This window comes from Ursus arctos, unplaced genomic scaffold (assembly GCF_023065955.2).
Source record: "Ursus arctos isolate Adak ecotype North America unplaced genomic scaffold, UrsArc2.0 scaffold_6, whole genome shotgun sequence".
NCBI lineage: Eukaryota > Metazoa > Chordata > Mammalia > Carnivora > Ursidae > Ursus > Ursus arctos.
The window spans coordinates 40,855,245-40,871,754 of NW_026623078.1; the positions used below are offsets into that span (position 1 = coordinate 40,855,245).

General features: G+C 33.0%; 1 protein-coding gene across 1 annotated transcript in view; it reads left to right on the plus strand.

The window, feature by feature from the left end:
• CNBD1 (cyclic nucleotide binding domain containing 1) overlaps window positions 1–16,510 on the plus strand; it is a 439,889-nt gene that overhangs the window by 197,343 nt on the left and 226,036 nt on the right. Inside the window, exon 5 of the mRNA XM_057308075.1 lies at window positions 15,834–15,979. Coding sequence (XP_057164058.1) covers window positions 15,834–15,979 — 146 coding nt within the window. The remainder of the gene's footprint in view (window positions 1–15,833; window positions 15,980–16,510) is intronic.

Consider the following 16,510-nt stretch of genomic DNA (forward strand, 5'->3'; position numbering starts at 1 on the left):
CCTACATTTCTATTTTAATCACATTATAACCAGTAAATATGAGATAAATGTAATTCATATTCTTTAATTGATCATGTTATAGTAAATAAAATTACAAAATCTAGTACTGTACTAAAATTTTATTATTATAAAAATAATCAGTTTTCTAACATACTAGGAAGAAGACAGCTACAAGGATAATTAGAACCACTAGAAGGTTTGGCATGATTTTGGGTAGTTGAAGAAAGTATGTAGAGATGGTAGAAAATGTAATGTAGTAATGATAAACATTAAAGTAAAATTCACTTGTTTTAAGTAAATTGATAGCCCTGAAGCTTGAAAGCAACTTGGAGAATTTATTAGCAAGTAGAAGTGGCTTAAGGAAAAAGTGAAATATTTCATTTTTTCAACAAATATTTATTGAACATCTTTTAAATACCAAGCCCTATTCATAGTACAGAACCTAATACAGACTCTGCCTTCACTTTGCTTATGTACTTGTAGGAGACAACAAGTAATAACAAAAAAGAAAATACAAGATGTTTCAGAAAGTGATTAGTTTATGGAGAAAGATTGGGGAATTATGGGTCTTGGTAGGAGTAGAGGTGAATAAGTTGTATCTAGAAGTCCTCAAAAAGTCTCACTGAGAAGCTGACATTTGAGCAGAAAATGAGGGAGCATACAGTGCAGGTATCTTGAGAGAGAACTTTTGAAGCACAGTAAATAAGAAATGCAAAAACCCTAAGGTGGGAGTTTGCTTGGTGTTTTCAAAGGGTAGCAAAGAGACCAATGTGACCAAGTGGAAATGAATAAATGGAAGAGTTTTAGAAGATGGACAGTTTGGTCCGTTGTAAAAACTTGGGCTTTTACTTGGAGCCCGAGAAAATCCAGGGACAAAACCTGACTTACATTTTTATTTGTTTTTTTTTTTTTAAGATTAATTCATTTATTTTAGAGGGGAGGGGCAGAGGGAGAGAATCTTTAAGCAGACTCCCCGCTGAGCGGAGAGCCCAACGTGAGACTTGATCTCACAACACATGAGATCATGATTTGAGCCAAAACCAAGAGTCTGACACTTAACCGACTGAGCCACCAAAGTTCCCCTGACTTACATTTTTGAAAGATCCCTTTGGCTGCAGTATTAAGCAAGGGTGTAGATAGAGAGAACATTTAATAGATTATTACATTAATACAGGTGAAAATGAGGATTGGATCAGTCTGGTAACAGTAGAAGGATAAGAAGGGTTGTACTCTCTTGACCCTTCAAAATATACCCAGAACACAAGAGAATTTCACAAAACCTAAGGGCAGAGATTAGCTTTGATGGCAGTAGATAACTGGAAGTAAGATCTTGAACATTTCTAGAGAAACTAATTGAATCTCTGAATAGTTTCTATAAAGCAAAAAGATTTAAAGATTTCAATAAAATAGTTGAGTTAAATATGTAGGAAACAATTAAGAAATAATTTTTATCACATTTGAGGTTAGTTGAAGGAATAAGACATTAATAAGGCTGGATATAATTTGCTTTGGAAGCTGCATTTTAAACATTATATATTCGTATGGAGACTATTAAAATATAACTATAGTTTTGAAGAAAATGTATTATTTTGAAAATATTTTTAAAAAATTGACTAAATTTAGTTTTTTTCTTTTAAAGAAGGGATTAAATGTAGCTTTACTCTGAATATGAACAAAAGGAAAACATGATTAAATACCCCTCAAGAAAGCATTTAATAATGTGAAGGATTTATTTTTGTGTGTGTGTGATGAGTTAGTAAGACATCTAAGCAGAGTATTCTATAAAAGAATTAAAAAAAAAGAAGTGAAAACCTACATCTCAAAGTCACTTGCCTGCAAGTAGAAGTCAAGGCATACATGAGACTGCCTTGGTAATGTAGAAAACACAACAAAATACAACAAAACAAAAACACAAGTTATCATATTTCCTGAATATATAACACAAAACCCCAAATTATTCACTGCATTTTAAAAATTTATCTTAATTTTTTATTTTTTAAATCTTATTTTCTTTTAATTCAATTAATTAACATATAGTGTATCGTTAGTTTCAGAGGTAGAATTCAATGATTCATCAGTTGCATTTAACACAGTGCTCATTACATCATGTGCCCTCCTAATGCCCATCACCCAATTACCCCATCCCCCCACCTCCCTCCCTTCCAGCAATCCTCAATATATTCTCTCTTCTTGGGTCACAGTAAGTAGTTTTTTTTTTTTCTTTTAAGAAATCTATCCATTTCATCCAATTATTGAGTTTATTAACATGAAATTGTTTATGATATTCACTTGTTACTCCTTTAATGCCCAAATAATCTATAGAGATGTCATATTTGTCATTCTTGATGTTGGTTATTTGTATCTTCACTATTTTATTCTTGCTCAATATGGTTAGAGGTTTATCAGATTTACTAATTTCAAAGAACCAGCTTTTGATTTCATTATTTCATTGATTTTCTCCTCCGCTTGGATTCTACTATGATCTTTAGTATTCCTTTTCTACTGCTTGTTTTGGATTTAAGTTGTTTTCTTTTTCTAGTTTTTTGTGGTGGAAGCTGATGTCATTTGTTCTAACCATTTCTTCTTTCTAATATCGGCATTTAGTAGTATGTCCCCTTGCAATTACTGTTTTGGCTATATCCCACAAATTTTAATACATTGAATTTTTATTTTCTTTTAGTTCAAAGTACTTTCCAGTTCTCCTTTCAGTTTCTTTTTTGATCTGTGGATTATTTAGAAATATGTTATTTAGTTTGCAAATATATTTGAGAATTTTTCAGAAAGCTTTCTGTTATTGATTTCTAATTTAATTCTATTGTGCTCTGAGGATATATATTTCATGATATTATTCCTTATAAATATACTGTTTCATGATGCATAATATCATCTGGCCTTGGTAAATGTTTCACATACAATTGAAAATAATGTATATTCTACTCTCACTGGGGGGTAGGGTTCTATAAATATCAATTAGGCCAAGTTGTTCAAGATTTCTATAGCCTTTTTGCTATATTTTTTATCAATTTTTGAAAGAAGGATATTGAAATCTTGACTATAATTGTATAGTTGTCTATTTATCCTTGAAGCTCTAATAGTATTTGCTTTGCATGCCTGGTAATATTTGATTGGATACCAGTCTTTGTGATTATTTTACCTCATTGGATGCTGAATATTTTTATATTATTATAAATAATTTTGAGCTTTGTTCCAGGATTAGTTAAGTTTATTGGAAACAGTAATTCTTTCAAGTTTCGACTTTAGGTTTTGTTAGGCAGGATCAGTATAGCATTTAGTCTGGGGTTATTTTTCCTTAATACTAAAGGCAAACCTTCATTAGCACTTTATCCTATATCCTGTGAATTACAAGGTTTCCACTCTGCCTTTTAGAAAAAGGAACTGTTCCCAGACGTGGTTGAACTTCACATATTGTTCCCTCTGACATTTTCAGGTGGTTCAATTTCTAGCCTATGATAATTTATTCACATAGGAGAAATGATAATACTAAAGACTCAACAGGTACTCTGCAAATTTGGGGGGCTCTCTTTGTTTCCACATTTTTCTCCTCTACAATAATTTTCTCTGTGTACTTTGGCCACCTTAACCTCTCCTGACTCTTGGATATGACTTTTCAATTCTGGGAGACTGAGTTGCCTCCCCTCATGCAGCAGCATAGAAATTTCTTTCTTCTATACACTAGGGAAATCATGCATCTTACCTTTGTATCTTGTTTCCAGTGATCATGGTTTTTCTCTGCCTGATATTCAATGTTTATAAAACCATTATTTTATATATGTTATCTCATTCTTAATTGTTTCAGGTAAGAGAGTAAATCAAGTCCCTGTTAATCTATCTTTCCCAGAAGCAGGTGCCTAGAAGCATTTATTCTAGTTGATTTTTTTTTTTCCTGTAGTGATTTGGATCAGTTATCTACTTGATGTGATCACTTGGCATACCTCACTTTCTAAATCTAAAACTAAATTCTTGTTCATTCTACTAAACTTGCTTCTTCTGAAGCCTTTTCCATCTCATTAAATTCCACCACCACACTTACAATTTCATAAGTCCGGAACCTGATGGTCTTCCAAGATTTTTTTCTCTCTTTCTCTTCAAATACCCAATCTAATTAAGAAGTAAAAATACTTCCTTACCAGCTCCATTCCATGCCCTCATCCTAGCCATCCATCGCTCTTGCCATATCCACTTCAAGCCCTTCCAAAGTTAAAAAAGAAAGAAACAAACAAAAAACAAAAAAATCACCCAACAACAACAAAAGAGATTCTTCTTAAAAAGTGTATAAAACTGCTGGGGAAAAAAAAATACAAATGTGTTCTTTGAATCTCATATTATTCAGTGGACCACAATATAATGTTCCTATTTTAAATTTATTATAAATTTGATTATTATTTTAAATATATTCTTCAATGCTTACTCTTGTTTTAAATGTATTTAAATAAATTCCTATTTTAAATGTAATATATAGTATACCTTAGCTAACATGCTTGATGTGTCTTAGCACTAAATTTAGCTCAAACATTTTTATGCATCCCAGAAGGAAATAGAAGTGCAATAATTACCATTAGTTTAAAAAAATCAATTTAAGTGTCAGACTTTTCCTGCTGAGGAGCAAATATTGAAGTACATCATTGACAACATTATCCAACATTTTAGTTTTTCTTTTTATTCAATGCCTAATAGATTTTCTCTATATTGTCATTTTCTTATCAATCTACAAAAAGCAACATTTTTATATTTAAAAATTGAAATATTTATATAGCCATATTCCAATATATATCTACAGATATATATCTATATATCACAGACATGTTCTATATATATTACAGCTATATATAGATTTAGGTTAGTATAATATAGATTTCAATATCTATTTCAATGTCTACCTATAGATACATATCTCTATCTTCAGATATATAGAAATATGATGTTAAAAATATCTGTAGATAGATATTGAAATCCAAATACGTAAATATTTTAATTACATATATGTTTGCAACTCCATCCATCCATCCATCCATCCATCCATCCATCCATCCATCCATCTGATACATATGACTATTTGTGGCTTTGCTAAACATATATTTCCCCTTAAATTATGAAAAAGTTGGAACTAGCCTAATAAAATTTAAGTTTGTAGATTTTCATGGTCCTAACACTAGATAAGAATAGAATATATCTTGAAAGGTATGCTAAAGAGGGGAATAACAGGGTATTTCTTATATTTCATTTTTCCTGGTTAGCATTTTGAAGTAACTGAAATATAGTCAGAAATTCAAGACACTAAACATAACAGATTATTTTGGACTGGAAATTTTCAAACTGGCATTACCAGTCAGCTATCCTGACAAAGGAAGTCTCTCCAGTCATGATATCGATAATATTAGTGATAGCAGTGTTATTCCGGTGGAAGGACGATTTGCCTGCCTGACAATTAATTGTACTGTATTTTGCTTGATGCATTAAGTTCACTTAACATATTCCAAACTAATTTTAAAAACTTAACCTACAAACCGAGGGCTTTGGCGGGGGGGGGGGGGGGGGGGGGGGAGGGGAATGGGATAGGCTGGTGATGGGTATTAAGGAGGGCACGTATTGCATGGTGCACTGGGTGTTATATGCAAGTAATGAATCATGGAACTCTAGGGATGTACTGTATGGTGACTAACATAATATAATAAAAATATTATTTTAAAAAATAAAAATAAAAAAATAAAAACTTAACCAACTGGATGGATTTTTTCACATATAATTTGCTGTAACCTGACTTCAGTGCATTAGTTTTACAATACTCTAATCCATTCTCTATAGCCATAGTGAACTTTCAAAAATGCAAACCTTTTCAGTATTCCTCTTACTAAAGCCCTTGGGTATCTTCACCTTTCTTTATGACAGAGTCTAAAATTCTTCACAGGGTTTACATGCCCTCTAGAATTTCCCCTTGCCTATCATGTTAGACTCACTTTATGTCCAATTTCCTCTTTGCCCTCTCTGCTCCAAGAAAGCTCCTCTGGGCTTTCTTCCCTAAGTGTTTCTTGAATACTTGATTCTGGACCTTTGGACAAGCAATTACCTGTGCATGCAACACCGCTATCTTCCCTTTCCCCATTGCCCAACTTATCCTTTAGGTGTCAGTTTACACTCTATCATTTCTGGAAATATTTTCTGAGCACCTTAGACTAGGTATGTCTCAGTATTTCCATAGGACACAGTGCTGTACACTTTCACAGACATAAGTTGTGTTTAATGTCTGACTTTCTTTTTGAATTTAAGGTTGTGGGAGGCAAGGAACATATTTGTCTTTATTGTATGCAAAATAATACAGTAATTATTTATTTAGAATAATACCTGAAATTAACCATTGCACAAAACTATTTGCCGGATAAACAAATGAATGAATGAATGATCAAATAGTAGAGGCTCTTTTTTAGCTGACCTCAAAAATCCAAAGTGTGGGTAGAAGCTATTGTTTGCCTTCTGAATCTGATACTTAGTTATTACATTCCTTAGAGCACAGAAAAGAGAGATAGGGTAATTATGTTAAGAATAATTAAGATTCCCAACAAAATTGCCAGTCAATTTCTTTTACAGAAAAATCCATCTCATCAATTTTGTGTCTTGAAAGCAGCCATTTCAAATGTCTAAGCTTAAAAAAATGTAGAAAACCTTAAACAAAAGTTCTAAATATCTGTGTGTTTTAGTACTCCATGGATATTTTGTTAACTGCTGCTGAGTGTGTTCTGGGAATGAGATTACAGGCGACTTTTGAAGTACATTGATCCTTGAACAATGTAGGGATTAGGAGCACCAACACCCCCCTACCCCCACCACCATGTAGTTGAAAATCCATATATAACTTTTGACTCCACAAAAATTTAAACTACTAATAGCCTACTGTTTACCAGAAACATTACTGATAACATTAGCAGCCTATTAACATATATTTTGTATGTTATATGTATTATATACTGTGTTCTTGCAATAAGTAAGCTAGAGAAATGAAATGTTACTAAGAAAAATCATAAAGAAGAGAAAATTCATTTACAGAGCTGTACTCTAAAAAATCTGCATGTAAGTGGACCACACAGATTGTGTGGTCAACTGTGTTGTTCAAGGGTCAACTGTATTTTGAGACCTTACTTAATGCCCTTTTTTGTGTGGCTGTTGCTAACCACTCAGGTCTTGTAGGCTGAATTTGTCAGAGTGCTCTTTGATGAAGTTTTTTTCCTGAGGATTCTCAAAATTCTCAAGCTTGGTGTTGGAATCATGAATACATAGAAACTTAAGCTGTTCGGGGTGCCTGGGTGGTGCAGTCGTTAAGCATCTGCCTTCAGCTCAGGGCGTGATCCTGGTGCTCTGGGATCGAGCCCCGCATCAGGCTCCTCCACTAGGAGCCTGCTTCTTCCTCTCCCACTCCCCGTGCTTGTGTTCCCTCTCTCACTGGCTGTCTCTCTCTGTCAAACAAATAAATAAAATCTTTAAAAAAAAAAAAGAAACTTAAGCTGTTTAAAACTTGTTTTATGATGCCCCCACTCTTTTTACAAAAATTCCAGTTAGCAGCCTAATTTATTATTTTCTTCAGTCCTGTCCTTGTGAAGTGAAGGGAAATCTGCAATTCTATTCTGGTGGTACGACATGTCTTTTAAGGAGAAGAAATCACCCTCCCCAAACAATGAGGAGTAAGAGGCATTTTTTAAAAATAATCTATTTTCTAATCATAAAAGCGTTTTTTTAAGCTTGAAAGGAAGAGTTAAAGTCGCTGTTGCTGATCTTTCAATTTTCAACTGTGTATTGGAATAGCAAAGAGAACCCAGATCATGCTGTGATTCTGATGTCTGCACTCCATATGAATGACCAAACTCATTTTCTGGAAAAACTGATAATAATCAACATTTGTCATATGAATTTGGATGATCAAAAAAAATCAGTTGTTATTCTGTTCATTCATCCTTGACTGATTAGGCAATTCAAATGAGAAGTCAGACAGAAAGTGATGTGCATATTAATGATTAATGATTCACGAAAAATTTTAAGTGCACACGAGATTCCAGAAAAATAATTTTGTAGTAAATTACTTGAAAACATACAGGGAAAATGGATAAATATATGACATGGGAGCGTTGCTTTTTTAAACTGTTTTAAATCATTTTATAAGTGCCATAAATGCTGCTTTGAAAACTATTGAGGAGGCCCAAAGGTATGCATATGTGTATCCTTTAATTAAAGTGATCTTTTTAGCTAGATTTTTCTATCCCACTAATCTCTGGCTCACAAAACACTTGATAAAACATTGTGTACCTTCTAAAGCCCAGAGATTTTAGTTGTGCAATTTCCTAAAATGTTTATGTATGGTATGTATGGGGATACACATAAGGGCATCAAATTTAAGCAAGTTTTTGGAATCTTTAAGGAACTCATGTGACTGGGCATACAGGGCATGTGTTCTGGGGGCAGATGTATCCAAATGTAACAGACTTGCAGGTATTCTGCTCTTGGCTGTTGATTAACCATGCCATTTCTACCATTTTTCCCCTAATTTAAATTTGAGGCAATTCCTCCACAGCCTCTGATTTAGACTCATGATTTTACTTTGCTCTGTGTTCCTTACTTCATACTCCGTCCTTTTATTTTAACCTACCTTTTACTCCAGATTCAAAGCCTTCTGTTAATTAACCTTAACTACTGATCCTGTTTTCTTCTTATTGTTTTTTTTTTTTTTTTTTTTTTTTTTTTTTTTTTTTTTTTTTTTTTTTTTGCTTAACTCAGAGGTAGATTTACCTTGAAAGTAATGAAGCTTAAACTTTAGGTCTGTCATTTGATTTGCATGGGTCCCATCCAAGACCCAGGGAGAAGCCCTAGAAATGAATTCACATGCTCATAGTTCTGTAAAATTTGCAAAAGTGAGCTATTTTGACTGTGATCACTTTTTTCCCCCTTTGCCTGCCAATTTCCTTTACTTACATTTCACTTTTGTGGCACCTGAAATTGGAGTGGCTTTAGGCATTTTGGGGATTCAGTGTGTGGAAAATTGTATTAGAGATACATTTCAGTTTGGTCTAGTGAGATATAATTTTTGGTTCTTAGTCCCTGCTACATATGCAAGTTACTGCTTGTTATGCTTGTGTATGAATGGGTATCAGGAATAGCCCTACCACACAGAGTGGACTCAACAGTGTTTTGACATAAAGAAACAGAACCAGAGCTCTTATCACCATATACAACCATTCTATGGCAAGCTGGTACCAAACACGGGTGGGCTGTGGACTGGCACTTACTTTAGAATGTATAGAGAGAGTTAAATCTGCGGAAGAGTTTTCCAAATCTTATAGCTCATAGGTGAAAGATATGTGGATATGGGTTTTCCCAAATTTGACAGGAATCCTGAAAATTTATGTTCTGCTAATAATAATGTTATGAAGCTAAAAAATATTTCAAAATTATTAAGAATAATTAAAAAATTCTACCAACCAAGTTCAAGAGAAGACTCTATTCTGTCAATAAAAAAATAATATAAAATTACTGTCATGCAAAGAAGTGGAAATATATAAGAAATTCAGGACAAATTCTATAAAAATAAATATTATAGATGTACTTAGGCAACTAATAAAAGTACTGTAACATTTTTTTTCTGGATTTTGTGGTGATTTAAAACCATCCAGATTTTAAAAATTATAATTCGTGGTGCTTTCGTCTCTTTCTAAATAACTGCAATTAACTCTTGAACACACAAGTTTAAACTCTGCAGGTCGACTTATACACACTTTTTTTTTTATAAATACAGTATAGCACTGTAAATATATTTTCTCTTTGTTAGGATTTTCATAATGTTTTATTCTCTTTGTTTATCCTAAGAATACAGCATGTAATACATATAACATGCAAAATATGTGTTAATCAACTGTATATGTTTAATCAGTAAAGTTTCTCATCAAAAGTAGACTATTTTGTACAAAAGTTTTGGGGTAGTTAAAAGTTATATGTGGATTTTTGACTGTGTGGGGGGTCAGTGCCCCTAACCTTTGTGTTGTTCAAGGGTCAACTGTATTCCCATTTGTACTCATTTTTTAATTTGTAAATTTGTGTTCTTTTTTATTTATGTGTAAGACAACAAAACCTGGAACAGCCCCTGCCTTAACTCAATTAGCCTAATAACTGAAGATAAATGAAAATCACTAGAAGATTTGACTTGGTGTAGTGGCTAAGTGCCTAAGTAGATGGCGACCTGGACTCCAGAGTGAGACTGCCTGGGATAAAATCCTGGCCCTGCTATTTATCATCCATGTGACCTTGGTCAAATTACTTGACATATATAAGAGTCTCTCATTTTAAAAGGAAGAAATTGGATTAGAAAATGTAATTCCTTATAATTGTATGATAATATACATAAAATAAAATATAGTGGGAAATCAGCTAATTAATAGAATATCCATGTTGAAAGGAAGCTTGATTTCCCATAATTTTCCATCAGCCTTGTGGATTCCTCACTGCTCCTTCAGGTGTACATGCTGGTCCATGTGGAAACTATACCTCATGTGAGAACTGACCTGTTCTCCTATTCCTTAAACTACTATAGTTATACTTTTTGTTTTCTTTTTTTAGTTATGCTTTTATTGACTTTATTTATGTATACTCTAAGTAAGATTTAGTTTGAACAAACTGCTCTGTGACTGTTTATGTATGTGTTTTTGAATATGACTGCTCTTGTACAATCCTTGTATAAAGAATCACATGATAGTATTAGTGAAAATATTAAAAATTGAAACAAGTGGTAATCTAGTCTCTATTTGACCTGACTCTTATACACAGAAATGATAAAATGTTATTTAAAAGAAAACAAAATAAAACTGACCACAGCAGATTCTGCCTTCTAGACCAGAAATTAAGTATTCAGTGAAAATAGGAAAACAGCAAGAAACTACTGGGAGAAACATAAGCTTTCCCAAATTCTCAGGGATATTAGAGGATTATCAAATTTTCAACAGCACATGAGACTGAGCCTCCTGTTGATTTCTGTTTAGTTGGTTATTTTTAACCATTATTAAAAGAAAGTGTGAACCCAAACAGCAGGAGAATTTTGACAGGGAACTAACACTTGAATTCTGTGTGTGTGTGTGTATATATATATACACACACACACATATGTGTATATATCCCCAAGGATCTGTTTTATTGTTTTTAATATTTTTAATTGTACCTTTTAATTAGAAAAAAATTGACCTCTTTATAGCCTCTATCCATAATTGCCAAACAGAATAATCTTAACCCTTCTTTCCTTTGACAGCTCTTCAAATTAATGAATCAACTCTATCTCCAAATATCTTTACTTTCAATTAAAAATGATTGTTTTATAACAGGACCTAGAGATATTTTCTTTGATGTTTATAAGTCCTTGAGAAGTAAAAAAAAATAATTAAGATCTCTGACGTTTACTTTCATTTTAGAGACCTTCATGGGCGTTCTGGCAACCCTTCCTGAATGAAATCTTGCAATCAAAATTACTCCTGGTTTTTTGGTTTGTTTTTCTTTTCTATTTGACCTCACAAGAACAGGAAGCTGTCTTTTTCTTTTCTTTTCTTTTCTTTTCTTTTCTTTTCTATCCTATTCTTTTTTTTTTTTTTAAGAGGGAGAGAGAATGTGTTGTGACCTGGCCAGCCAGGATAGGGCAGGGGGTGGGGGCAGAGGGAGAGGAAGAGAGAGAATCTTAAGCAGGCCCATGCCCAGGGTGGAACCTGATACTGGGCTCCATCTCATGACCCTGAGATCATGACCTGAGCTGAAATCAAGAGACTTGACTGAGCCACCCAGGCGCCCTAAATAGGAAGCTGTCTTAACAAAATTTCTAATACCTAGATAGTCAGATAGTTCTTCAGATTAAACAGCTTAGGTATTTTAAATTAAGTGTAAATAAATAAATAATTAATAGACTATGCAGTTGCCAAGCTATATGCAACAATTTAGAATGATAGTTTAATGGCTGAAGTAACATATACTTGATAATTATTATTTCACGTATGGCCTAGTGTACAGTTATCTCGTTTTAAAGGAAGAGGAAACCAGGTGATGTTAATAACTGATGAGATAACTTCACACTTTAAAATCAGTGATGTAAAGGAAACAATCTTAAAGAAGATAGTGATTTCTGAATCATTAAGTTCGGGTTCATAAAACAGAATATCTGCAGTGAATATTTTAATTATGATATTTTTCAATTATAAAATCAGATCATTAAGATTCAGTTATAATCTTGCCCCTAGAGAATTTCTGATATATTTGCAATCATGCAATGTATGCCTTAATAACATGTCACCAATACTGCAGGTTTCTCTTTCTACATAGGAATCTGCATTATTTCCCTGATTCTGTAATAACCTAAATGATATCTTCTTGAAAACATGCAAATACTTTAACTTTCTCTATTTTCAACTTTTAATATATTACCTAAAGCTATCATGTGTACCTTTGCACATATAATATTTGGCTCTGTTTTAAATGAGAAAATTGTGTACTTTTTTTTCCCATTATAGAACTCATTAACTTATTTTGAGTGTCTGGAATCATTCTATTTAAATTTTTGTGTGTGTGTGTTTCTGCATCTGTGTGTTTGTGTGTGGTGTGTTAGCAGCATGATTTGTTCATCACTCAGCAATTTTTAGTATTTCAGTTTCTTTTTTATTATTATTAGCTATGTGTCCTTGAGGAAATTAACCTCTTTGATCCTCAGTTTAAATATTATTTCTTACAGCATATTCCCCTTGTTTTATCCCCTTATTTGTACTTGACTGCTCTGATTTACTCTTAGTTTATTGGCAAACATCCTACCCAAGTTTAATGGCTGTGTTTATGTATTCTGAATATAAGTTGATTATATTTCTTCGGCAAAATTTTCAGCACATGCAGACCAACTGTTCCTCTAGCTAATGCCAGAAAGACACAGTAATCCTTGAATATACTTGCACCACCTCTTGGGAAAAATAATTGTGACTGGAGTAACTCTGGAAGACTAAATATTTTTACTAAACAGTCCTTAAGTCCTTGAAGAAAAATCATATAAATCAGCCAGTATAGGAAGCTAAACTACATGTATCCTCAACATTTAAGTTAAATGGAACCTGTATAAGAAGACATATAATATCGTTATGAGGAAAATGCAAATATTTTTAATTTTAACTCTAATCTAGTAGATGGAAGACTGTTAGACTACAGTTGTAGAAAAATGCAGAAGCTCCGTTTCATTTGCACATCTGAGTAAATGTGAGTGAACTAGTATTAGGGATATAAAGTCCTTAAGAGAGCCCTAACCAGTGTCCCATTGCCTCAGAAATATTCACCGAAGCAGGCAAAATCTCTCATACCACAAGAAATGTGAAGAATTAGCCAAGAGTGAAAAAGTCAACAGGTTTATAAGAGCTTAACAAAAATCTAGATGATGTATACCTATGACTGGAAACATTTAGGAATTCAGTGGATGCCAGCATGGATACCAATGGTTATACATGATAGTTTCAATTCATCAGATGCCAAGGTGCATAGATACTGGTCATCAGAAGCCAGCTACGTAACTTGTCATGACTCTATAAGCTCTTAGGTTTGACATAATCACCAGGAAAAGAGGTAAAAAGGAAAATACTGAAATTATTTTGTTTCCAACTAATATGTTTCTAAATACTTAGAATATACTAACATTTTGCTTTTTGCAGGGTTAAGTACCTTTATTTAATTGGGAAAATGTAATAGACCTGGATTTAGAGCTAGAAATAGACATATAGAGGTGGCTAAATGAAAATTCAAGAGAATAACATTTTCTTTCACACCATTGTATGTGGTCTGATAACTCATAATGAAAATAATGACACTATTAATTAAGAAAAACAACTCCTTTCTACTTATAATAGCTTGGGCACTATAGTTTTCCTAACATCTTTCAATGTATGATTTTTTTTTCTTTCTATTAATCTAATTTCTTTCCTAAGAGCTTTTGTATATCGAGTAGGTATGATGTATGTAAAAAATATTCCTGACAAGTGGCAAAGGTAGAAATTGAGAGAGAGGTGAGGGAAGGCCATGTTTAAAGAGAGGGAGTGAAGGCCAAGCTTTCAGACATAATGTCTTGATTTATCATCTTGAGGATGATAAACACAGGAGTGTATGTTGGAATCAAATGAAACGTTTCATGGGAATTTCGGAACTGTAGACTGTGTTGATCATTTGTTAGGGTTTCTGATCTGTCTCCAATATCTTTTGCATACCAGTAACCAAATCCAAGTTCTGTTCTAGACATTGTTTTTAAGTCCTTGTTTACTTCTTCTCCCTGTGCCTGCCTCTCTCTTAATGTAGGATACCTTAAGTTATTCTGTAACAATAGGCTTGGCTGAGAAGGCAAAGCTTCTAATTAGACCTTTGGCACAGGGTTAAGTGCCTTTATTTAATTGGGAAAATGTAATAGACCTTTGATAGTCAAATTTGTTTCAATTTTTGTTGTTGCATGGAATCAAGAAGCACTTGGCTTTTACATTTATGCCCCACATTTCTAGATCTTCTCTAGTGCTTTTTGTTTATGCTTGAAAACCGTCCAATTGTAGGCACCTGATAATACATTGCATCAAAGAAGTAACATTGAGCAAACAAAACATAGTAACTTTCTGGCCCTTTCCAACTACTTTTTGTGAAACAGTGGGTTTCCTAGGTACTTGGCATGCCTTCCAAATTATTTCGGGCAACTAATATATCAAATGTTTTGCCCTTTTTTTTTTTTTTGTCTGTGATATTATTATTATTATTATTATTATTTTTTTTTTTTTTACCACCTCCTGTTTCATTGCTAAATCAATGATACATATTTTAGGTTTTGGTTGTAGTATCATGCTATTTAATAACACTCGTCTTTATTACTGCATCTGAAGTACACACTTTTAAATGATGTTAACTAGGAAGCCAGTTTTCTCAAGACTATTTAAGACTATCTGCTACATTAGTATTTTTCTAACTTCGTTTTTGCTAGAACGCACAACAAAAAGCACAATATATATTGTCACCTAGTAAACATGCCCACACAATCACATGCACACCAGGGGGCTCAACTGGACATTACATCTAAACTGGGACTATTTCTGCCAAACCTGCATTTGTGAGTATCCCAATTCCCTTTCTGCTGCTAAACTGATTTTTCACAATAGATTATTAAAAGTTGCTTTAAAAATACTGAGCATTTAACAATGGTATGATAGATTAGTCTCTTGAGAACGTAGGATCAACATGAATTTTGTATCTTTATTATGGTATTATATTTATTAAACAATGAATTTAATGATTAAAGCAAATAAATATCATCCATCATATGATGACTGTGTTTTATTTAAAATTGCATGTGCATTTTTTCAGTTAAAATATTTATCAAATGTTAAGTTGTAGCTTCATTTGATCTAACTTTAATAGTACTTGGAAAGGATCAAAAGTATACACTGGATAAAAAAAATCAATCTTTTTACTATATGAAAGAGGTCTTTATTATTATAATGACTAATAATAAAAGATACATTCTTACAATTGAAGCACCAAGTTTTCTATAAAAAGAAGGTAAAGGCACTATGTGATTTCCTGAAGTTTAAAGTTTTATGAATGTGCATCTTAGTGCTGGAAGGAGAATAAATTCTAAAGTTGATTACCAAGACAAAAACAGAGTATCATCATAGGTATCCTTAAGCAAACCTTAAATAAAAAAGAAATGCAAATTTGAAAGCTCAAAAATCAAGAATTTTTGGTTTGTTTCTTTGTAATTAAGCTGCATTCTCTTAATTTGCAATCTTTTTGATGTTGTTTTTAAGGCCCGTTTATAGGACATTGCATGAACACAAAACTGTGTGGAAAATGCTGAAAACAATTCCAGATTTGACCTGTCAGCTACCTGAGGAGCATCTGAAAACACTTAGTAAGAGTGTCATTTCCGAAACCTGGGTAAAAGGCAGCACAGGTAACAGACTAATCTGGGGGGAATTTGGCAACATAAAATCTATGCCACTATTTTGAGTTCTCTATAGTATTGATATTTTCACTTGATATGTTAAAAATGTGCTGTTTGGGTGTATTTTGTTTGTAGTTATAAATATTGAAATGAATAACATTCCACTTTTAGTGCAGATGTTTTAAAGATATACACCAGTGTTTTCTCTACCTTGAGCATGCATCAGAATCACCCAGAGGACTCAAACTGCTGTGTTCAGTTCTAAAGTTTCTGGTGTGGTAGTTGTGGGATGGGGCTTAATTGCATTTCCAATAATTTTCCAGGTGGTACTGCTAGTCTGGGGACCATACTTTGAAAACCACTCATTGATATACACATTTAATGACAGTCTAGCATTGGATTTCATAGTTATGACAGCAAATTATCATAGCAGTCATTTGATTTATCCAGATACTGACCCAGGTATTGGCACAAAACCTCTCCAGACAGATTTTGGTTTCCCAATTTTAAATTTCTAGTCCCTTTACCAAGGATACATTG